Source organism: Protopterus annectens, chromosome 3.part0, assembly GCF_019279795.1.
Source record: "Protopterus annectens isolate FY-2018-M chromosome 3.part0, PAN1.0, whole genome shotgun sequence".
In the NCBI taxonomy this organism is placed as follows: Eukaryota; Metazoa; Chordata; order Ceratodontiformes; family Protopteridae; genus Protopterus; species Protopterus annectens.
The window spans coordinates 793,569,158-793,595,787 of NC_056731.1; the positions used below are offsets into that span (position 1 = coordinate 793,569,158).

At 38.4% G+C, this 26,630-nt stretch overlaps 1 protein-coding gene across 1 annotated transcript in view; it reads left to right on the forward strand.

Moving 5' to 3' along the window:
* SLC6A3 (solute carrier family 6 member 3) overlaps nt 1-26,630 on the forward strand; it is an 881,868-nt gene that overhangs the window by 252,741 nt on the left and 602,497 nt on the right. The window contains exon 5 of the mRNA XM_044065141.1: nt 1,726-1,864. Within this exon, the coding sequence (XP_043921076.1) occupies nt 1,726-1,864 (139 nt within the window). The remainder of the gene's footprint in view (nt 1-1,725; nt 1,865-26,630) is intronic.

Sequence of the window (26,630 nt, forward strand, 5' to 3'; positions counted from 1 at the left end):
AGGTGGGGGTAAAAGATTCTAGTGTATGAGATTAGTAAATTGTTGAGGTGCTGGAGGTTTCTGCCTCTTCAGTAGTTCATCTAATCTAGCAGGTTAGAATGGGACTTTCTCTATTTCTTTGTCCGATGCTTGATGATTTTCCTTTTCTGATTTTTTAAATATGAATTCTGTATTTTTTCCTGTTTATCAGATTTTCCTCCAGTGCTGTACGTTATTTTCTTGTATCTTTTAAGCCATGTATCTTATTACTTGTTGTGTCTTTCGGCTTTTCCCGGTTAGGGGTCGCCACAGCAGATCTCCGGTCCGCTAATGATTGGTAGTTGATTTTTACGTACCGAGTTACCAGCCCTGACGCACAACCTTCAACGCAGGTATGCCCATTCACGCATGTCTCCATGCAGAAGACGTTCTAGCTGAGAATCGAACAGGACAGCGTCTTACTGTGAGGCGACAACGCTACCGCAGCACCACCACAAGACACAACAACCTTATTGCTACCATTTTCTACTCCAGTCAGTTATCCCCCTCTTTCTTACACCAGGAATAAGTTATTAACATCTCCTGTTTGATTATACCCCTTCATTTGCACTAGTCATTAAGGAATCTCAATCATCTTTTGCCCCATTGTAGACACCTTGATAGCACTAGGTATTTTGAGGCAGTGTAGCTTAATGAAAACTTTTATTGTTGCTTCACAATGATTCAATATGTAAAAGGTGTAAATATTTAATTAATTTGGAGGCAACCTTCTTACCTTAGAAAACTTCCAGTAAGCACAACACACATACACACACAGCACAGAGCAGTTCTACTAAGCGACCATATGATAAAGTTGTTAACATAACACTATCTAAGCCACACAGGTTGAAGATTAACAAATCTCTGGATTTAGTCTATACAACAACACACCCACCTTTACTCTTCACACCTACAGCCAGTACGCATACCTCTAAATGTCACAAATGTGCAGTTTACACGGTCTTAGAGTCCATAGAGAATGCATCTAACCATGGTAATGTTTCAGTAATGGTTGGCTCTATTGTCAGGCATATGGACACCACCCTCACCAAGCTGGATAAAAATAAGGTGACAGTTAACTGTCTTTCTAGAGCCAGGAGGCAGGATGTCAAAAGAGCATTTAGATCCTGACCTGCTGACAAATCTGATTCCTAAAAGAGATACACGTGGGGAAAAATACCATTAGTAACTCTACCCAGAGGGGCCTGCAGAAGGATATGATTGAACTTGTGATGCATGTGTCAGAGACAGGAAAGGCATTGGTCTTGAGGGGTATTTTGTCATCACTCAAAATGATGCTAAGATTCAAAGACAAGATAATTGGCTTTAATAATTGGTTCTATCAGTTTAAAAAATATCCTTATACCATGTACAAATCCTTACTAAACATAGATAAAGCTAACAATTTAGTAGGCAAAGCCCTATATTGTTTTAGTTATAAAAGGTCTATAAGCAATTATGATGTAAATTTAATATTCTTTTTCAGATAGAAAGCATGCTTCAATATCTGAAAAATATGTAACACTTTATAAGAAATCTAATTTGGAGGCCATGTAGATTAATCATAGTTTTCTGTTTTTTTTTTACAATGCTTGAGACATATTATTTTGTAGGATTCATTTTAAGATTTCAGAGATGTCAGAATGCTTATTGTTATTTTCACGAGTCATAAGAATAGTACTTACATGTTTGTGTACTTCTTTCTAGACGAGGAATGCTTCACCTGCATGAAAGTGCTGGGATTCATGATTTGGGCTTCCCACGATGGCAGCTGACGTCCTGCTTGGTAGTTGTAATTGTAGTGCTTTATTTCAGTCTGTGGAAAGGTGTGAAGACATCTGGAAAGGTAAGAACAATGTGCCATGAGAAAAAAATTGTAAATCTTAGGTAAACTGAGACAGTGTAAGTTTTATGGTTAATAATTTGTTGTGTTACACAAAATAAATTTTGTTGCGGTGCAAGGGTTTATACAAGGACAAGGCAATGTTTGTTTATTTTATTTATTTATTGCTTTTGTTTACCAGAAAACTCAAACTGGGCACAATACCTCTTTTTAGTGGAGGCGCAGGAATAAAAGCTCCACTTACAAAGTCATATTTTAAGGGGAAATACATATTTGAAAACAGTAATTTGTATGCATTATTATAAATTATATAAACAGTTAACCTGGCTGAAAATCTGCCTTTATAATTGCTGACCCCTGAACATGTAGTGATGTGGAGAGGATACATCTGTTACACAAAGTTCTGTATGTTTGAGATTTCATTAAGCAAATTACTTTAGTCAGAGCCACGTTAGTTGCATATTGTGGCTTTAGTTACTGAGATCATAAAACATCTGGGGTAATAACATTTCCACTTCTCCACCAGCTGAATGATATCAAAGCTAAACTATATTGAGGGGTTGTCTTATCCCCAAGGTTGTGTAATCACATATTTCATTTAATTGGAGTATTCACTAACATTTCTGATTTTTGAAATGTAGGTAAAAAGCATGGAGTCCAGCTGGTATATTACAGGTTAAATGAGTCAGATTATAAAGAGTACTGGTACAAGATCACCAAAGTTAGATGTCTAGTTTGTATCCATGTAATACATGTTGAACAATATAAATGGCTTTAATTACTTTTTTTGCAAATCTCTTGTAATCTATACATTTTGAATTTTAGCATATGTAACTTTTTCAACTCTACAGGGACTTTTCTGTAGTGTTCAAGGTCAGTACAAAATTGCTGCATATTTTGTGTACCAGAACTGGGGTCTAGTTTTATTAATGCTACTTATGATGTGGGCTGAAAAAAGGAAACTGTTTATTGAAAAATATACTAGCCACCTTTACCATAATTTATTGAAAATATAAGACAGTTTGAGAGGTTCTAAAAGTTAGGTATACCTTCATTTTTAGAATTTGTACTATGGGACCAGAAATTTGAGGAGGGGCTGCTGTGCATAGTTTAGCAAAGGACGATAACACAAGTGGTTTGTCTGATCATGTATACCTCTTTATAGCACATGCTGTCAATATTGCAAATGCAGTTGCAAGGCATAGAATCAGAAGTCAGATATGCTGTCAATGACTATTAATAAGTTATTCTTGTTACATGTTCAAGGCAGTGATTTGCTCCTACATTAGTGTAAACTCGTTCTTTGTTATGTTTATGCATGGATGCCTGGGATAGATTTAACAATAAATATAAACTAGCTTCAACAGTTATCAGAATGCTGCAGGCCATGCATCTTTATATTTCTTCTTCCTTGACTGTATCCTTGTGGTTTGCACTTATATTTATTATTTGCAAAAATATGTCCCTAAACAAGAAATATAAACAATACAGTCCTTTCATAAAAGAGTATATTTCTTAAAGAAAATATACTGAAGATAAATATAGACAAATTAGTTTGGCCTGATGTGACAATCTTTGCCATACTAAAGGTGCTAACCAGCAAAATTGCAAGGTGGGGGACTCTGAAAATATTCGTTATTACAGATTACCCTAAAACAGTACAGCAGACCAGGGATTGAAGAAGGCACACATGGTGCCCCTTAATAAAACCAAAAACAAGGAAGAACAGTGCAGGCCTACTGCACAGACCTTGTTTTAGAAAATCTTATTACATAATAGTCAACAATGTGTCATAAAGGATGAGCAGTACAATGGATGCTTGCTAATGTCATATATTATCATTTGGAATAAAATCCAAACAGCTTGATTCAACAGCTTTAATAAGTAATCTAAACGTCAAGACCAGATAGTATCAGTAGTAACAGCACACATAGCTTAGTAGCTCAGAAGCTTCTGGAAAGCTCAGTTCTGAGACAGAAAATGAGAGGGAAGGGCTCAGAACTATCTGGGGATAGATACTAATGGAAGTTCTACAAGTTACGTCTTAATTCATAGCAAATTGTACCTGTTAAGCATAGCTATTAAATGGCAAACTCCTCTCCCCCCAATTTCTTATGGTAAGAACTCTGTGCAGATTGTAAATTTTCACAGTATTTAGATTAGCAGTATACAGTTTAGAAACTTAAGCCTTTTGTAAATTTTCACTGTTCACAATTTATATGCAATCACATTAGTTTCATGTTTCAGGGATTGTAATGCCATTTTCTGATTATTAAGATCTGGGTAAATAATCAGGCCTTTGGTGAAACCAGAGTGCACTTTTACACTTTTAGGAGGAAATGTTTCCTTCATCACTATTTTCAAGGTAAGGAGGGGGACAGCTTTCAAAAATACAACACTGAGATGGAATGACCACAGGCAAATTTCATGTTTCTGATGAATGTATGTTGTTTGTCAGAACTGGCACAGATAAGTATGATTCAGAAATTCTGGTAGCCACAAATAAATCCTCTGCAATTTCCATAGGTGCATCACATGTCCTTGGTAGGAAATGTTGATAACAATTTGCTTTCTAAGTAATCCTACTTCTCTTTTCAGGTTCACAGACTAGTTCCATCTTTGCGAATCTTATTCTGATTTAATTGGCATGCCCTCTTACTGAGAAACGATAACCAATGAGTAGATATGATACATGTCCTGAATACATTTCAGTGATTCTGGGAATCCATTTCGGAACATAGCTACTCCCTCTCATAGACTCAAACTATTATTGTTTTATTAAAAATCTGTCTCTGAGCCCTCTATTTTCTTTGAATTTTTGCTTTCACATCCAGCAAAATAATATCAATTGTAGATCTCAGACGCCTTGACATAGGTATGTTTACTGAAACAAACCTGTCATCATCTGAGGAGTAACTGGGTCTATATTAAAAGACTGAAGAGGTGTCTCAGTGAACACCTTTTGGTCGACATGTAATGAGCGAACGCACTAAAGCGCGAATGCTCAAAACAGCAATTTCTTTCCCTGGGAAAGAAATCGCTTGGCCATCCCCGTGTGTTCGCCCCTTTCCTCACTGTTGTGCGATCTCAGAGTTGGTATATTTAGTTAGGGGGGTGTCGGGGCACAGCCCCCACATTTGGGGGTGTGGGGGCAAAGCCACACATGTTGTTATGTTTTAAAGTGTGTGTGTGTGTTTGTGCTAGCAGTTTCTTTCCCAGGGAAAGAAACCGCTGTTTTGAGCATTCACCCTTTAATGTGTTCACTCATTACATGTCGACCAAGAGATGTTAGCTGAAACACCTCTTTGGTCTTTTAATATAGACCCGGAGTAATTATACTCCTGAACCAGAATTCAGACAGTATTATTTACATAAACTCACCTTCTGTTTTCTTCACTCCTTCCTTCAAAATCTGTAAAGACCTTTTTACTACATCATTAAGAGAAGGATGAAATGGTGTAGTAATGACAAAAAAAAGAGTCAGAGTCCACTCACACACCCACACACACACACACACACACACACACACACACACACACACACACACACTGGCATATACACTTGCACGTGAGATAAAAGAGCTCATGCACATACAGCCATCCATTTTGAATGAACTTTTATCAGAACTAAAAAATTCTTTCCAAGAAGTGGACCATTATAATCTACTTGTGGTCTACACCATGGGTTCTCAGGCCATCACCACAGTCACTATGGTGCATTTTGTGGAGGTTACTGTTTGTTTGATATTCATCAGATATCTTTACTTTCTTTTTCACATCCTGATCAACACCAGGACAGCACATATAAGACCTGGCTGATCCCTTCACTCTGGGCATTCCAAAATGAACTTATTCCATTTTCAGTATTACTGAATAAACTTATGTAGGGACTATGACAGTAGATCTCCACAGTACGTACTCATCTCTGTCACTTAAGGCTAGCCTTCTGGAATACTAATATATGGGTCTATATTAGAACACCGAACATTTGAAATGTCGTGTGTTCTAATATTGACCCGTTTTCAGCGAACGCTGAAAATATCGAAGCAACAGGAAACCAAATTCTTTCTTAGGGAAAGAATTTGGTTGCCCGTTTCCGTTGCTTCGGTATTTTCAGTGCTCTGGTGGAAAGTTATAAGTCAGGTTCAGGTAAGTGTGCAATTGTGTGGACATGTGGGTTAGGGCGGGTTAGGTGAGTTAGGGTTAGGGCGCGGGTGAGGTGACTGTGCAATAGTGACGGACCTTAGGGTTAGGGTTTGGGTTAAGGTAAGTGGATAGTTAGTGGTGTTTGTATAGTTTAGTGTAGGGTTAGGTGTTAGAGTTTAGGTGCATATGTGTGGATTGCTGTTTGTTTGGTGTGCTTGTGTTGTGTGTATGTGTTTTGGAACAGTGAATTTTTTCCCTAGGAAAAAATTTGCTGTTCCGAATGTTCGATGTTTTTTTTTTCGATTGCTAGGGTTCGATATTAGAACACTCGACATTTTGAATGTTTGGTGTTCTAATATAGACCCTAATATACACATCTTGGCTCAGTTACTATAGGCCAACATTTCAAGTCATTTTCATGAACTTGGGACAAAGTTATATCTTTGCCAGTCCTTTAATTTTCTCAGTATGAGCTAAGTTAGTTTCTCTAACATACAACATCCATGGTTGGTCAGGAATTTCCAAGTATGAAGGTTTTTCTGGAGCAGGTAACTGCTCAGTCTATCAGCATTAGCAAACAAACAAACAAAATGGATCCAGGTTTAAAATATCTAGTTTTACCATCTACAGGAGCATGAATTTTCTTTTCTGGAGAACAGCTTCTTGTTTAATAAGTACTTCTTCTAAATATAACCTTTTGCTTATTATCTGCATTATTTTTCTGGAACATAACTAATTTTTTCACCCAGCTTTTCCACAAATAGTTTCAGACCAGTGTTTTTGCTTAGTCTACCTAGATACTGACTCCCCCCTTATTTCATAATGACTTACTAAGCTCCAGCTATGGAATGTTTGCCTGCATTATACATACTATTCCTTATAGGAGCTACTGTTTTCCGACCCTTTTTGGATTTTTTTTTTTAAATTGCATCCTAACTCAGAGTCATATTTGCAATGAACAGTGTTGGGTCACTTCAGTTAAACTTTCCTTTGTTGGTTAGTCCCCTATTTTTCTTATACCTGTTAACTTTAATCTGCATTATGCAGAAAAACTTAATATTACATATTTGGTAGTCCTCCATTGTTTACCTCACTGTTTATTTTCTGCAATGTACCACTCTTTATACTTTATTTCTAAGCTTCTGGTTACTTCACACTAGCACATGGGGATTTATGTAACTACATATTAACTTGCAGTTGTAGGTATTACAATAACATTTTAGGATGACTTCACCTTGTCCCTAATATAATATAGTCCTTCCTACAGTAGTCATCCTTGTTATTTGCTTATTGACTTATGGTTGTAGTCCTCCTTTACTAGGTTGGTAGTTGTTTAGTGGTGTATAGTGTGATACCCAAGAGGGATAAAAGTGCTTAACTTGATTTATAAATGTATGGTGTTTTGGAGCATCATTTCAGTGCATGTTTTTGCTTCTACTACTCATATGGTCACATTACATCCATTGTTAACCTTTGTATTCATAGGATTCCACTTATAATTTCTATCACAAAATATTTAACTTTTTGCATATGCAAGCTGTGCATCCTATATAAAGGAAACAGTTGTGGTGAATTTAGTTTTTCCCCCTTAGCTAGAAAATTATGAGCAGTCATTACAAAGCTTCCTTATAGATTCTTCAATAAGGCTTTCCAAAAATATATATTTTGCTTTTTTTTACAATATCTTGCTATATGCTTAGTTCTACCACACTACACAGCCTTTTCTATCGTTCTTACTGTTTTTTTTTACTAACCCAAATATTTTATTGTTAACTCAATCCACGTCAGACTCATATTTTCAAAACGGTATGTTCATATACATTAAAGACAATAGTGAAGAACCCAATACAATAAAAAAATATTATTAAATAGTTTGGAATAATAATAATGCTACATAATAACTAATTCATGAACACAAATACTTTTTACCTAGGCTATCATAAAAAATAATTACCTCTACCTTAAATTTATCTTCTGAGGGGAGTAGGACAAAGGCCCTTTGTAGTACTAGTAACTTCTGCTCCCAGCAGGTCCATGTTGTTCGCATCATAAATAAGCCCCTTCATCTAACATACCTCAACTCAAAAGATTTTATAGATTGCATAATATCTACTACGTCAGGCATTTTTTGGGATTGTTCTACTTTTCAAGTTCCTGGTTATTGCCTTCTTAGCTACTAGAATTAAAAAAGCCATAGAGAGCTTTGTGAAAATCAGTTGTAAGAGACCCAGGAGACCAGCTTAGCAAGGATATTGTTCTCTTGTAACCTAAACATCCTTGCCCACAAGAGGTGTACTGACTCTATAAGTTATTGTTAGAAACCTTGGAGCCTCAGGAAATCCCCCCAAAAAAGCTGCCATATATCATTTGCCTCCATATTGCATCTCTAATAATTGTTCAAAGTATTTTGAAATATTCTAGCTATTCTTTGTGGGATATAAAAATACTCATGGAAGCATTCCCATCCAAAGACTGTAAATTGCTGAGATTTTGTTACTTGGCTAGGTGCTCTACATATCTTTCTCCATTGTGTCATTGTGAATTGACAGGAGAAAGCTCTCTCCCACGCCTTCTTTATGGATGATGACATCCCCTGAAAGTTATCAAAGATTAAATAGTATACCCTAGTTAATATAATTTCATTGAGGATTACAGCAACCTACCATTGGGAAAAAAATGAACTAATTTGGGAGTATTTCTCCAGCCACCCACCTTAGTATCCACCAAAAGTCCCATTAAAGGCAGATAGTTCCTATATTTCAACTTGAAGGCAGCACTAGTCTCTGCCCATTGCATTGTCATGCCTTGTCTTATCAATTGTTCCCAGAAAAATGGCTATTTTCTTTTCTCTATCCAGTTTCTGCAGGCCATCTGTTCCTCAGAAATCCTGCCCATCTGCAATCTCAAGGTAATGGGAACAGTCTCCTTCAAATGTTCAACCAGTTGGACAGAACTCAATTACCCCTCTAATGAGTGGGAATATTCTGCTTCTTTCTATCCATGGTGCCTTTGTAACTGTCTCCAAATGCCTTGCCATTCATTACCCTGTTTACAATTCCCCCCTTCAATTTCATTTCCTTGCATTTAATAAAATTGTTTTGCATTTATAAAAGATGCAAGAATGTAGCCTGGTAGCTTCAAAATAATACTTCACTCTCTGAAAGACTAATCCCCCCTGGTGCTTTGGAAAAATTAACTTTTTCCAACTAACACAATGTTTTTTCTTCCCATAAAAGCCTTTTCAGCTTCCTATCTTTCTCTTTCCAAATTTGTCTCTTGACAAAATAAAAGTAAGACTGTCACACATCTAATACAAAGGGACTAAGAGCATCTTAACGGTATCTTGATGTCTAAATCTAATTGAAGAAGCTGATATACTCTAATGTTTCATATAATCTTTTTTTGTTGTTGCTGCTTCTTCCCAGGTATATCTGGCTGCAAGTTGTACTCTTTCCATTAGCATATTCCCAAATATGTCATCTTATGATGTCCTCAAGGATGAGGATATTGTTGCATCTAATAATAAGATGGGCTATAATTCACTGAAATTGCTTTTGTCTTGCATTCATTCATTTTGTACTCTGAAAAACTTTGAAATCTCCAGAGTAGGTTAAACAACCTATTTAACTACATTTCCGAACTGGTCACAAACAATATTATATCATCCAAAAATAAAGCCCTTTTGTATATGCCCTTTCACCTTATAGCCTTGTGTCTCTAATTGTTGCAGCTAATGGTTTTATGTAGAGGGCAAACAGTAATGGAGATAAGGGGTAATCAATAACTGGGACAAGGGGCATCCTTGTCTCATTCCTCTTTTTAATATTAGTGGCTCTGAGAACCGGCATCTTACCTTTATCTTAACAGATGCTTCATAGTAAAGACTTTTCAGCACCTCTGTCAAAATAACCAGAAAGCCAAAACTGCTCAAGACATACCATAGCTATGTCCAATGAACTGTCTTGAATGCTTTTTCCATATCCAATATAATAAGCATGAGGGACAGACCAGAGGGCTCTGCTTCATGTTGAATCAAGCTCTCCTAGTAATATTATCAAACATATGGCAATCTCCTAAAAAGCACATTTGTCTTTATTTATAAGCCTTGGCAAGTAACTGTGATAATCTCTGGGTCAATATCATACTAAATACTTTGTAATCATGGTTGCGAACAGTTCAGTCTGTACAATGAGGGGTCTGTAGGGTGCACCCCCTCTTTAGAGATCACTGTAATAATCATCTTATTCCATGATGGGTGGATAACCTCTTGCTGTAGGACTTTATTAAACATTTCCTTCTACCAATGAATTATTTGTGAGCCTATTAGTTTCCAAGTTTCTATGAGAATGCCATCTTACCCTGGTGCCTTTCCAGTCACTTGTCTACTAAGCACTGCCTAGACCTCTTCTTGCTTTATGGTTTGTAACAAACCTTGTGCTTCATCTCAGTTCAGTTTAGGCAGACTGAAGTCATCCATAGACTTCTTTAGAAACTCTCTACCCTCCCAGAAATCAGAGTATAGTTGAGCATAAAAATTATTACATGCTGCTAACATCTCCTCAGGAGCATTGTCAGTTTATCTGTTCAGGGGTCCCTCAAGTTAGACAATAATCTATCTGCCTTTTATTCTCTAGCTCTCCTATACAAACACTTCTGTGCCTTGGGTTATTGTAAAAAATTGTCTTAAAGCTACTCTGTGAATTCCCTCACAACATCTAAGAATTCTGTCACTGTATCTTCTGTTTCTCTTATTTCCAGACTTCTCATATTACCCTCTTTCATGTTTTCACACTGGCTAGGTTTCACCTACCCTACAGCTGTTCTGTAGTCTCTTTTAATGTTTTCCCATAGCTCTTTCACTATACATCGGATCTACATGTTAAGCTTAGCTTCTACTTTCTCCGATCTTGTTACCCAAGTACGTTGTTTCTGTATATCACCTACCAAAGAAGTCTCTAGAGTTAAAGCAACCCATTCTTGAGATTCTGTAGTGTCTATTCCACCTCCCTTTACTATCAATGTTAGATAAATGGGGTGTAGTCTGACAAAAACAAGGAAAGTGTCTCTATACCAACAATGAAGTAGCCATGCTTTCTAGAAATATAAAATTTGTCTAGTCTAACAAAAGTACCAGAGCTACACAAACACAAAGGCTTGCATACTCCCACCCTGTTATAATGGTTCCTATAAGCCAAATACCTTAAAATATGGTCTCAGGTATTTCCCCTCCTTCATCAGCCTGAGATTTTACAGGCCACCTTGACATCATTAATATTACAGACTATATTCCATTCCCCTAGTAGTAAAATTCCTAGCTGAAAGCTAATTATCTTCCCTAGTATGCCATGAACAGCCTTTAAACACTCTTCAGGGGAAGACATATAGACCCAGTCATAATATGTCTACCCTCCCAATACCTCCCAATTACAGGATACCTGGCCTTCTTATCCCAACAAATTTCATCAACTACCAAACTTACTTAATTATTATGCATAAGCAGCATAGCCAGACTATGCTGACCTTTCAGTTCCAGTGTAACACCACCATACACCCCTCTGTAAAAAATCACTGTGGTGTTTTGAACCTAGATGGGTTTGTTGTAAAAGGAGCATATCTGTTCTAAGGCGTTTTATGTATGGGAGCACCCTCTTCCTTTTTTCTTTGTCTGCTAGGCCATTCATATTCCATGCAATTATCTACATCGTGTTTGATCCATAATAGCCCTAACAATGCTCCGAATCCTAAATATTGTACTCCACTACCAATTCACCCTCACGCTTTGTATTCCATGTACATGTAGGTATTCTTTTGCCACTTCAATATTTGGACCTTGCAATTTTCATGTTCACTCAAAATAATCACAATAAATTGACCATGCAACACAAACATGAACAGCAGGTCTACAGAACACTTCAAAACAGTTCAGCTTATAAATGTGTATAAAAAAATATATATAACAATGAATAACATACATTGTCATGAGCTAATGCTTGCCAACAGCAAAGATGTACAGAGATATTAAGTCCCTACACAATGGTAGGCTGAAAATTCCTCAGATGCCTTTTAATACTCAGTAATGTAAAGGCATATCAATCTCACTCCTCCTTCCTGTCAAATACCTCATTATAGTCTCATCTTTTGTTTACTCAGCATTGATTGACTCCTTCAATGTTTTTCGAGTGTGAAGAACCCTGTTAGAGTATTTGTTTTTCAAGTGTGAAGAACCCTGTTAGAGTATTTTTATTCTGCCAGCAAACAACTGATACTGTGTCTGCAATGACAACTTGAATGAATTCCATGTGCATACCTTTCATCAGACACCCCCCCAATAAGTCCACAGCTTCTAATTTTTTCCATTCTCTGACCTTTCTAGGCCATCACGTACCTCTGTTCAGCTGAAACTTCATGCGCTTCCCACTAAAGGTTATGCTATCGCTACACAAGCTCCAAGTCATTGGGTATAGCAACAGTCATGCACTTCCTTATCAAGAGCCATCATTCATCATTAGTGCACTATTAAATCACCTTCTTTAAACCCTTAAAACCTCAGAAATGTCTCATCTAATGACTTTACACCCAGCATCTAACACTTCCATTACAATTTAAAATCCAGCATAATTTGTCATGTGTCAGTATTCCAGCAGGCCAAATAAAAAGTTAAGTTCTCTCAAATGAAAAGAAATTTCCATTCATGCTCCAACTAGCATCAGGTGAATGTCAGCATATCACAGTCTACCTCTGTAGTCAAAAATAAAGAAAAAGATCACCCTCAAATCAGAACTTTATTAACTTTGACAGATGAGATTTTTTCCACTGCCTCATCCATAACACAAAAATTTCCTCCCTACTCATCCAAATCACAAACACCCTACTAAGATATTTCTTTCCCATCCTTTATGCAGTCTTCCATCTGTCTTCATAATAATGAAAATGCTTTCATGGTATGTCCCACACCATCTTTTCCCAGTGTATCTCCTTTCTGTGACTGGCTTCCAACCCTCGACATGGATGCTTCATTTAGGGTCATACGTGGGTCATTGTCCCAGCTTTCAAGTTCTTGCATTGCATGTACTTAAATAAATAAGGACAGATCTTGTTGGGGAAAATGATTCTCATTGCAGCAGTGTACTGAAGTTTAAAACAGATGCTTGGCCCTGCATGCCTAAATCATTGAGATAAGTGAATTCCATGTGATCCATGTTATTGTTGGGTAATCATTATCCACAAACACCAGGGGATTGCCCACCATCAATTTTTTGCCTCTCTGCCAAAGCTTATATAGTAAGTTCTTTTTCAGCTCATAGATTTGAAACTTTATCACAATAGGCCGAGGGAATGTTATTCTTCTAGCTGCAGGGGCTTAGACCCTATGGGACAATTCAATCAGGATTGCATCAAAAGACACCCTTGTCCAAGTGCTTAGTCTTTCTCTTACAAAGACAATGTTATCAGATCCTTTTACTTTCTGTGGTATTGTGGAGAACCATGCATTCTCACAGCAGGTTATGTCTTGTAAATCCTTAAGTTTTAGCAATAACTCTTCCTGGCCCAGCTCTTAGGTGACCATCTTTCCCTTACATCTCCCTGCTCCATCTATAGCCTGGTAATAGAATCAGAGTGATTTGATAAAAGCCTCCTTTGTTTGCTTCAACTGCAGATTTGTAGCATTTACATAATTCTCTAGAATACCACTGATCTTAAAGAGTTCAGCACATCTTAAATCCATGTTTATGTTCCAGGCTAATCATTATTTCTGAATGTGTGATGCTCTGCGCCACGCCTCTCAGATGATAAAATAAGTGCAGCATCATACCTCTCAACTTGGAGACATTAAACATAGGTACAAAGGCTCTTGAAAAGTAGGTGCATCAGGCCAGAAATCTAGTACACAATATGTTTATGGAATGTATAAAACTGCAGGTGACAAAAATGTAAACATATTATGAGCAACACAGTGTGAAATCTGAAGATTTTAATAAAATACTGCAAAAATCTTAGGTTCATAGGTTCATAGGAGGTTACCAGGCTATTGGCCCTAGGGCCTTTATAAACCTAGTAAGAAGTCTTTGCTTTTAAGATGAAAGAGCTTAGATTCATATTAAACATTGTATGTTATTCAGTGTTTTTTTTTTAATTTTGGAAGTTTTCACATTTTAATAATGTTTTTAAGATGTTTTGAAATCCTAATGCTATTGTGGGTACATTCCATTCTGTAGTGGTTCGCTGGAGGAGTACAGTAGTGACTGTTCTTGTTAGCTTACACTGATTATCACAACGCTTGCAAGGTTCAGCTCACCAGTCACACAGTTGTTTAACTCTTATTTTGTAGTGCTCCTCTAAGGATTTATTTTTTCACATCAAATGCAGAGTACCTACATTTCTAATTTTTTTTCTTTTATTTCATCTGCAGGACTGAACATTTTTATGTTTTTTTAACCATGTAGACATTGTTGCTAAAGTAAAAGGTGTCAATCTGGAATAAAGGTCAAAACAGTTTACATAATTCACAGTTTACACAGCAAATTAGCAACAATTACACAAGTGTATGCATAGCTCGATAGTCTAGAAATTTCTGGAAAGCCATGTGCAAAAAGCAGGAAATTGGGTAGCTTGGTGTGGGTTCTCACTGCAAGCTGTTCAAATTGCATCTTTCCACAGTACGAAATCTTTACTCAGAGCAAAATACAACAGCTAGGCTTAACCTCTTTGAATCAACAATACTACATCATTAGTCTCCTGGCAGATTCTTACTTATGTCTGCTGGACTTTCACCTAGATTTTTGACTAAACTGAGATCAGACTGTAGAATTCATTACTCTGCTCTATCTGACTTGTTGTATGGACAAGAAAAGGAGAAAACGCACCCACTTTAGCAAATTAATGGATTTCCAGAGGCAGCACAGTGACTCCATGAGAAAATTTCTCATCACACAGCAAGAGGTTCAGTTTTATTCTGGGATGCATTCTCTGTGGAGTCTACATCTCCTCCATATGTCACATGGGTTTCCTCTGGGTAATCCAGTTTTCTCCCACCTCCCAAAGACTGGCAAATCTAAATCACCTACAGATGAGTGAGAGTGTATGAGAGAGAGAGAGAGAGTGTGGTGTGTGTGTGTGTGTGTGTGTGTGTGTGTGTGTGTGTGTGTGTGTGTGTGTGTGTGTGTGTGTGTGTGTGTGTGTGTGTGTGTGTGTGTGTGTGTGTGTGATATTTGAAATCTACTTCTGTTCCCTATTTCCCCTTGTAATCTCTGTGGATGGTGGTGGTTATTCATGGGGTTGCTACAGGAGTCAGATGTGACTCATAAGCATGGATGGGTAGAAAGTTTATTCAGACAAGAGACCATAATGAACTCTTTGCTGCATCTAGGGCAGGCTGGAGTGTCTGATCCTTGAATTAAATTTCCACAGCAGTGAATGGTCCTATCACTTTTCTCACATTGTCTTAAGCACTACAGTTTTTACTGGAATTTAGAAAACTAATTTCAACAACACTAAATCATTTACCTTTTGTTCAGCCCACTAAATAGAACAAACAGAATGTGAAAATACCTAATGAACATGACATATGTCTTAAAGAAACAGAGTTATGAGTTATTATACTATTACAAACTCAGAATATCTTAATCTTAAATGAAGACACTCTAGTCTAGTGAATAGAATAGCAATTAAAAAGAAAACAGATGTGTTAGCCTGTTTGCAGAAAATTGAAAGAAGTTGTCATATCACATTTTATCTTGCTAGATCCCTGACATCCTTCAGCAATGATCAGTGCATTTACTAATGACTGAAAGAGGCGCATACAGGTGCATATAGATCTTTGACCAACTTCTTCAATACCACATGCTTGGCTACAGTCCTTCATTATGAAATTGTTTTCCTTAGACATCAAACAAATATTACATCTACCACGGAACACAATCAAGTATAATGCTTCCTGAATCTTATGGAGGTATGACTACTCCCAACAAAACAAGTAATATCAACTAATTTTCAGTGTTTAGAAAAAAAAACATATTTTCATTTTAAACTTTTCACACTGTAGTGAATGCATTTCTGACAGCAGGAACCCATACATTCATATTGTACTTCAAAACAAACATGGAGGTCTTGACATTTTGTCACCTTCTTTTATATATGATTTTAAAATGGATGGCTTCCAAGCAAGTTGTTGAATGCACAGATTGGTGAAGGATAATAGAGATGTCTTGAAATCATAGCTGCTAGATTAGTGCTGTAATTGACTCACACCTAGTTAACTACAGCATATTATAGTATTTCCCTTTAGTCTCAGTTGTGCAGCCATTATTTTGAATACATAAGTAATGGGGTGTGGGCATGAAGCCTGAACTTCAGGGATTGTGCTGTGCAGAGCCCCTATGTAAATGCTGTTTGTGTAATTTAGTTGTTATTTGTGAGTGACAGGATTTTGGTGGTAGGAATTAGGGATTTGGATGCATTACCAGTAATCTGAGAGTGCAGAAGCAATTCTGGATAGTTGCAGGATGTTATGTTAGAATACACATTTTCGTTAGTACTGTGTTTAATGTAATGTAAATTTCATAAAGCAAGGATGTTGTACACAGTTATGCATATGGTGTCATATGGTCCTATTGCTTTATTTGATTATTATGTCATTTACCTGATTAAAATTAAATTTTGATTAGGCCTTTTCAGTGCTTTGAAGGTTGGGAAGTATATTCCAATGGATTGATTCCTAAAGTTAAATAGTCACAAGATGGAGACTAGGCACCTTTTTTCTGTTGCAAGAGAAGCGTCAAAAGATATTAAGGAGTAGTAGCTCACCCAAACCTGTACACTTCTTGAATGGAGTGCAAAAATCCCTTAAAGATCTCTCAGTGCTGCCTAACTTAAAATCAGATAATGTTCAGTCACCCAATGCATACCAAATAATATACACTGTAATTCGAGTTGATCTTAGTTATTAAGATTTGGCCCACCTTACACTAAAATGTTTTAATCACATAATAATTGTTATTCTTTTGAACTGCTAGTGGTGGAAGTTGGGTCATGACAATATTTTAATTTTAACAACTGGTCCACCCTCCACCTTAATTACATTTCATTTGTCTACAATAGTATATGTCAGTTTGAGTGCTTGGCCTCAGTGGTTTAGAGCGGATCGCTTACATTGCAGTATACTAGTCTATTAAGTGACTAATTCTCTCTGTGGGTAAGCCACTTACTACCAGGCAGTAATAGCAGGTCCAGTAGCTCTGGTTCTGTTTGCACAGTTTTAGCACCTACCAGCATTTTGATGCCATCATAGCAATATGTCATCATAACAATATTCTGACTGGCAGAGCTATAGCTGTGAAAAATGATGCTACCTTGCAACTTTTCAGTCATATTGATGTCAGATGTGTAGTGGTTAAGTATATGGCTTAAGAGTGTTGTCTTTTTCATGCATTACGTCTGTTTTTGTTTGGTGATGTTGCTTTTGTTACTCCTTTTGGCATGTAATACTTTTTTTCAAAAGATTAGTTCCGCATGAATTTGAATGCTGTTATATGCCTTTCCTGGCTCCCAGTTCTAACTCACTGTCATGGTATAGTACTCATTACATGTGATCTGAAATGTCTGGATGTGTGAATTACTTAGGTAATATACAGGCAGTTCCATTTCTTAAGAGATTTGCAAATTGGCCTTCTGAGTATAAAGGCACATGATTGAACTCTCTTATCTGTTAGCTCTAAGTGAAAACCGTGTTGTGTACTTCCACTGCATAAGCTATGAACATGCTGCGTTACAGCATTTTCTCAACAGCCCATCTGTTGTATTTCAAAATACTTAGTATTTTATATATTGCTGATCTGTACTTCAATGTCCTTTTTTCAATAGGCAACCAACATATATTATAAATGTGACCAACAACATCACCTTAAATACTTGGAAAGCTGCCACTAAAGCATCATTATACAATGTCAATGATCCATAAACAAAGGAACATTACTAGCCTGTAACCCCTTCATAGGGAAAATATTAGAAAAAATAATCTATGTAGTTTTACTAGAATATCTCACAGAATGTGGTTCAATTAGTCAAAACCAGCATGGACTTAGAGCAGCCGTTAGTACTTCCATGTCACTTTTGTCAGTCCCAAACAAGATCATTTAAAAACTCAGATCAATAATATTTTACAGAAACCATTTTTGTAGACTTTTGAAAAGCCAGAAAATGTGAACCACACAATCTGGATTCAGCACCTCTTAGACCAGGTACATTTCTTTCTAATACATTAGTTATAAGATACCTAATTGACAACATCCAGAGTTAAAATAATGAAAGTCTCTATACCTAATATTTTATAAAAATGGAATGTAGGGCTGCGGTGGTGCAGCAGTAGCGTTGTCGCCTGACAGCAAGAGGTTCTCCCATTTGATTCTCAGCTGGAGCGCCTTCTGTGTGGAGTCTGCATGTCCTCCCCGCTATCGAGTGACGTTAAAGACATACAGGTAGGTGTGTGTGTGAATGGGCGTGCCTTCTTTGAAGGTTGGGCATCGGGCTGGCAACTTGGCACTGTAAAAATCCACTGCCAGTCATTAGTGGAACTCTGGTGACCACTAACCAGGAAAAGCTGAAAGACTTCCTCATTGCCAAGGAATATTAGGACCACCATTATCCCCAGTCTTTATCAGTAAACAACCCTAGATCTAGCTAACATTCAAACTGGTCTATTTGTGGATGACACGATAATCCACAACAACAGTCCTTCTAAAGTAATACATTAACAATTGCTATCATATTCCACAAAATTAATCCAGGGGTTCAAACAACAATTAAAACACACACACACACACACACACACACACACACACACACACACACACACACACACACACACACACACACACACACACACAGTGCACTCTCACACTCTCAACACTACCAGTCACTGCCCCACTGACAGTTCACACCTGGACCAGCCTCACCTTTTCATCTCATCCTGGTTATGGGTCTGACTGCAGCAAAGCTTTCCTACCATCAGCAACCTCTCTTACTTCATAATGAATTATTCCGACAGCATTCCTGCACTACTCCTTTTCTTTTGTTTTCTTTTCTCTTTTCTTTTCTTTCTACTGAACAATCACATGCTAGCAATGTTCCAAAACTAATCCCCACTCATGGTTAAAAACAATTAACCATGCTATACCACACCAGAAGCCCAACCCCCATATTTCTCCATGCAACTTACTCACCATACTAAGCAAAGCACACTACATACAACTACACCTAAATGCACCAAGAAGCAACATTACCAATAATAACCAACATTTCACCCTCTCCATCACTATAACACAATCTATGGAAGTTGCATCTAAATAACTCTTCCAACATACCTAAGCAAAGTAACAACAATCCTAGACCTACTGCTCATTATGTCAAATATCAGACCTAAACCCCCAGAGCTCCTACCTCTGACTTCCACAATACAAACACATGCAACCATCACCTAAACAAGCATACATAAAAATCTAGGCCAAATCAGTACTTTCCTCTAATTCTAGGGGTCTGACATAACTACAGCAACACAGTGATGTATGAAAAATGACCAGCCAAATGCCAACCACTTCCTCCCAGCCTGTGACTACATATTAGATGCCCACCCTAGATGCAGGTCTGGAGATGGTACACAACTCTTATACACATTTAGCTTCCACACAGGTGAACACTACTTCAGATACTGGCTTCTCACCAAATTGCAGTCCAGTTCCTCCACTCATCTGTACATTGCAGTGGAGCCATCACCTCCAAGAATTCTCGTAAGAACTAACCGCCAGTACCAGGTGACTTCAGTATAAATTCCTCACTAATGATATTGCAAAATTCTTAGCAGAATTACAACTACTGCATGTTCTATAAGAACCAGCTAGGTCACACACCTTCTCCAACCAACACTCAGTATTTTTTCTTAGCAGAATTACAACTACTGTATGTTCTATAAGAACGAGCTAGGTCACACACCTTCTCCAACCAACACTCAATATTTATTCTTAGCAGAATTACAACTACTGTATGTTCTATAAGAACCAGCTAGGTCACACACCTTCTCCAACCAACACTCAATATTTGACCTTATAATAACCACACATGCATCACACGCCTCCTGTATAACCCCTCATCTCTCTATCTTCAGCATAGCACTCAACTGTTAAGCACAATAAATTTAGACAATGCCTACAATATTGGGGGACAAAGAGCCAAAAAAATAGGGACAGATTTTAAATATTGCTCTTAAAGACTTAGAAAGTTGCTAAAATAATAGGATTTGTGTTAGCATGCATTTTCTGAAGGATATGAAGTCTGAAATTCAAATGTATGCCATTATTTAATGACTTTAATCCTCAGTAACTTGCCAAAAAACTGCAAATTTCATGAGGAACAGACCAAATATATGAGGCAAAAATCCGGACATTGTGAGAAAATTTGTACAGTTGAGAAGTATGATTCAGTGACTGCTGCCCAGTCACTATTATAGGTTCATAGGTAGGTACTAGGCTATCTGCCCGAAGGCATTTATAAGCCTAGCCAGAAAGTGTTGGCTTTCACCGCCCCCCTTAGATTAGTTCCCTGTGCCTCTGTCCAGCAGAGCCATTGAAGTGATCCCTGGGGTAAACATGGTTTCCCATCCACTCGTCAAGGTTTCTCTTGAAGAGGGATACTGAGGAGCTCTGCCTAATGTAGATTGGAATCTTGTTCCAGAGCATGGGAAGTCTCTGGGACAGGAATCTATCTCTCCAGCATGTCCTATTTATTGTTGTGATGAGGTTTAGATTCCTAGAGCATGTGGCTCGAGGGGATATGGTTTCTTTAGGTGGAGCATGTCCATTAATTCTAGGTTGGACAATGCAGAGATCACCTCTGAGTAGGCGGTATGCAACTGAGTACAGCTGGAGTTTCTTCAGTTGAGCTGCATAGGGCATCTGTTTGAGGCCAGTGATCCTCTTGGTGAGGTACTTCTGTGGTCTTTCCAGCTGTTGCAGGTGTCTTGTAAGGAACATCCCAAATGGGGCATTGTACTCTAAGATGGGTCTGATGAGTGCTGAGTAGAGGGGCACAATGACATCTTTTGATCTGGATGCAAACCCTTTTGTGATTAGGTGGACCACATAGAAGGATTTTCTAACTACTTTGGCAATGTGATTATCAAAGGAGAGGTTACTATCTACTTGGGTCCCCAGATTCCTTATTACGTCCTCCGTATTTAGGGGGCTACCACCTATGTGGTAGTTTGTGGGTACTTTGTTTTTTCCAAAGGGGATGAGTATGCATTTTTTGGCATTTAGCCTGAGGCCATGGTTTTGACACCAGGTATCTGTCTCAGTGAGACCCTTTTGGAGGATGTCTGTGTCAGCCAGAGAGTCAGTTATAGCCCCTAGTTTGCGGTCATCTGAGAACTTGGTCAGCTATAGTCCTCCTGTGCTTGGCTGTACCTCTGAGAAGTATATGCCAAACAGGAGGGGTCCTAAGACTTAGCCCTGGGGAATGCTACTTGTAACCGGTTTAGAGTCAGACCTAGCTCCTACAACTCTTACCATGTGGGTTCTGGCCATGAGTCAGTTGGCAACCCATCTCATGACATAGGGGTTTATATTCAGGCTGGTGAGCTTGTTTATAATTCCTGAATGAGGAATGGTGTCGAAGGCCTTTGCGAGGTCTATGCAGGCTGTGTGGACCACCTTTCCCTCATCTATAGCCTTGGTAACTGTCTTAAAGAAGTCCACAAGGTTTAGGAGGCATGATCTGCCCTTAACAAAGCTGAACTGGGTAGGGTTCAGTGTTTGGAGTTTCCCAATGTCTCTGTTAATGAGATCCATGATGATGCGCTCCATAGCCTTGCATACCAAGCTAGTCAGGCTTATAGGGCGATAGTTCCCGGGGTCTGTTGTGGCTCCACCTTTGTGGAGTGGAATAACCATTGCTGTGCACCACTGTATGGGCATGTAGCCTGTGGAGAGGCTGAGTTTGAACAGTGTGTTTAGGTGAGGGGTTAGTTCATCTTTGAGGTTGTGTAGGATGCAGCCTGAGACACTGTCCAGTCCCCCATTGATGCTGTGTTTTTGGCTTTGGAAAGGGCTGTTTTAACCTGAGTGTCTGTGATTACAGGGGCACTACATTCTTCTGGTATGGTTATGGGCCCTTTTGGGGGTGAGAGGGGGGTGATGGTTGCACTGAACCTGTCTGCCGGGATGTTGGCGATATCGGTCGGTTCAGTGCATTTTGTGCCATTCTCCACTAGCTCCGAGCAGATCTGAGAGTTGCCACTTAGATTCTTGACATAGCTAAAGAATGCCTTGTGGTTATCTTTGGACTCCTTGGCAATTTTTCTTTCGAAGCTAGCCTTGCATGATTTTATGAGGGATCGTAGTTTCTTGCTGATACTGATAAGGGATGTCTTACCTTCTTGTGATTTTACTCTTTTCTGTACTAGTTTCCTCTTTCTGTTGTATAGCTTGTTTATGGCAGGTGTCCTCCAGACTGGTTTCCTTTTCTTGGAGGAGTAAGTCTTGGATTTGCTTGGGATAGCATGATACATGCATTCTTATAGGTGCCCGTAGAGTGCATTAGTAAAGGATTTTGCAGCTTGGACAGCGTTATCCTTTAGCATGGGGGCTCAGTATTAGATACCACCTAAACCGATATCATTCAGACCCTAATCAGCACTCAACATTGCCCTTCTCAAATCCCACCTTGTTACAATTGATTTATCCCCCATTCTCAACATCTACAACTCCAACCTTGCTGCAGAAAAACTGATACAAATGATTCTCTCTCCCCACCCAAAATGGCTACTTCCCACTAGTAACCACAAACTTGTTCAAAGATTTTCTTACAAACAGGTCATTCAAAGCATGTTTTGTTTGAGGAGACTGGTTACTAGTGGGAAACAAGTACTAGGAGAGGTCCTAGGCAATTTATATTGAAGTGAACAAGTGTTGTCATGTGGCATTTGGGTGGAATATTGAAGGTGATGGCTTGAATGAAGGTTTTGCAATTACAAAATGAGGCATGGCATAACTGGAAAAAGATACCCAACTTCCAAGAGCAGTTACATTATATTATGTAACCTAGCTTGACAAGTATTTCAATGCCAAAAAAACAAATTAATTTTATCCAAACAGGCCACACACCTATAATCCACCAAAAATTCTGGCAAGAAGTCAACAATCTGGTGATCAGAGTAACCCTCTAAACACTCATTCTCATGTGGAAACATTCGGTGCCAAAAGACTGCCCTCACATCAGCTGACTTCCTCAAAAATTCATCAACCTCCCAACTCCAGCACAAACCCACCTGATCCACCCCTGCAACCCCTCCCCGACAGATTTCATAACACCATTCTCCTTCATCAAGATCCTAAAAAGCACATCACACTACTCTCAGAGCAAATACTTCTTGACAGTCCCCACTGTATCAGACAACCTATATCACTGACTGGTTCTGTATCACTATTGTGACTATATTATTACTCTTCTTTTACATATCTACAACCTTGCCCTGACCACCAACATCATGACTGACATTTTGAAGAACACACTGGTCATACCAGTGCTCAAGGAAGTCAAACCCATGTCAGCTGTTCAATTTTGGCCCATCTCCATACTATCAACTCTTGGCAAACTAATTGGAAAAAGAATATGCAAACAACTCACCACCTATCTGCAAAAGTCCCACCATCTGTCACAAAAAAAAAAAATACAACAACATCTGGTCAGGGAGAACCATACTGCAGCCTATGGACACCAACAGAAGGCATTCTAACAAACATGGGCATATGCATCCTGCCAGGAGCCATCTTTATTGACCTTACCCAGACCTTTGACACAGTAGATCACTCTAGTCTACTATCCTACTTAATAGACATAGGTGTCAGCACACAAGCCACCCAACTGTTCAAAGATTTTCTTGCAAACAGGTCATTCAAAGTAAAAAATCACCTCCCTCTCACCCAGTACCACATTTTACAGTCCCACAAGGCTCAGTGCTAACCTCACTACTGTTCTCAATCTTTGTGAAAAAAAATAGCATTTCATTTACTACACCTGAAACTCCTACTGTACACAGATTATACAACCTTCTATAGATCCAAGACAAAATACCATGCCATTCAAGATCGATTACAACAAGATCACCTAGGCCTTAATAATGGGGTTTCTACTCAAAAGGATCTTTGGTACTCACCAAATACTAAAAAATTGCTCCAACTCCCTCTTGATAAGAAAGCACAACAACCATAATATTGAAACAACCACAGCATACAGATAACTTGGTATGTGGCTGGACAAAATCTTTATCTACCAAACACACATTGAAATAACATGGTCCAGATTAACTGTTTACTCTTCCAGACTCAGAAACTATCCCAATTTCTCTTCTCACCAGCCAAAGCAGCCATAGGTAAAGGTACCCTCTTTGTATAGACTGAATATGGCCTGCCACTGTTTGCAACAATGTCAAATAAAAACAGTAGAACACTACAAACCATTTCCAATTAGAGATGCCACTTTAGAGCCAAATGCTCTCAACTAAAGGACCACTGCTTTTCACCAGACAAAGCGAAATAGCTTCCTGTGAAACAAACAGCTTACCTTCTTCCAGACTCACTACTTTTTAAGCTTCTCTATCAAAACATCCCAGCTCCCTTCACTAGCAGACTTTTCATACATTTCCCAGCAGGTTGCAACCTCAGAAATCCATAAAGTACAGGTTCCATTCTCCATTCCCTCAGGACCAAATTACAGTATATGGCTTCTCTGTAATGACCCCCAAAGCTCTGGTAATCAATTCTAACTGGTCTATGACACATTTCTAGGTACTTGAAATCACTTCTTATTTAAACAAAAGTAAAAGTAAGTGCACCTCTGGCAGTCATATTGGAATAGATTCCCATTTATCCAGGTCCCTGGGATCCTGCTTTAAGTTGGCTTAGGATGAAAAGCACCCTGAATTTGAACTTTTTGTCTTTAAAAGTACTGTTCAACTGAATATTAAGGTGAATATATCCTGTGGTTTTAAGTGATTCTCAGTTGTTTTGTGGTACAGACTTCAGAAGAGTTGAGGCCTAAGGGTTCTTCTGGTGGAATACAAAAAATACTGCCAGTTAGTCAATTGTCAGGTGGTACCCAAACAGTGGTGTTTGGAGTGTTCTTAGCCCCTTCCCCAGGACGAGCAAGCTGCTGTTGACTGCTCAGTCCTGCAACACCCTTCCCAGATAATTCTTCCTGTGCCTGAAATGGCTAGGAACAGTCAGGGCTTTTCACTCCAATCCATGAAGCCTGTAATGTACACTTTTTAATCACACTCTTCTGTTTACCATCAGTGGCCATTTTAAATAGAATGCTAGCTGGAATCCCCTTTTTATTAACGTTACTGCTCTTTACTGTTAGCAACTTTCTCGATAAAACAGAAAGGGGACAGTGAAGCAGGAGACAGATTATGAGGGGACAAGACTCTCAGGCAATATACAAATAAGGATAAGATTACTGATCTTTTGGAGTTTAGGATCACCCAAAAAACTAACTAGCTTTCAGTCAGTAAGAACCTCACTGAGCCTACCAAACTTGCACAAATTCTCACTCAAAACATAAGTGTGTAGAACTCCTCCATAGCAGTGGTCTATCTCCACTTGTCCCCCTCACTCTCCCACATATGTCAGCTTTCTGCACGAGGTGCTCATTTACTGTGCTGAACAAAATTACTCTAAGTGTTTGGGGTTTCTAATACCATGACAGGAATTGAACCCATTCCTAAGTCAAAGTACGATTAAAGTTCATGAAATTAGTATTGTTTCAGTCTTTGAAGTTAGCCAGAAGTGCTCTTTGCAGCACCCGCATTGAGCCCAGAACTGACTCCTGCAATTCAAATGAAGTTACAGATACATATAAGTACGATTGTAAGTTCTTTTTTAATTAGACCCATTGTTCCTACTACTGGAACTGTCTGGGTATCCTTCTTCCATATTGCCTTCTTTTCTTCCTGCAAATCCTGGTATTTTATGACTTTGTGTCTCTCTATATGGGTGTAGCAATTTCAATGATCAATGCTACTTTTGTCTTCTTTTCATGGACTGCAATATTTGGTTTTCTTGCATCTATTTTTTGAACTGTTGGTAATGGGTGATCCCATGTAATATAAACGTCATCATTTTCTATAATGCTTTGGGGCAAATTACTAGTTTGACATTCCTCCTATACTCAAAACTGAAGAACCATTCAGAACAAAGGATTTTAATCCCCAAACTTACATAAATATAAATCAGATATAAACATAATAAACATGTAGAACAATACTTTGCACTTCCAGAGACAGGAATTATTCTACCAATTCAGCATCATCCAACTATCTTACAGCAACCAAGCATGGTGTCCCAGGTTCCATAATAGATCTGAGAGAGTTATAATACCCCCCCTGTTCTAACAAGGGCACTCTCACAGCTTGTTTAATCAGCCTCATTTCCACCCAGAGGCAACATGCATCTGCTATTCTTTAACTGCAATTTATTTTTGTTTCTTTTTTTTAAATATGCTTTTCACCCGTGTGCCTACTGACCATCAAGATTCCCAATTAGACTTAAACTAATTTTTCAGATCTGTCCAAGGTGGTG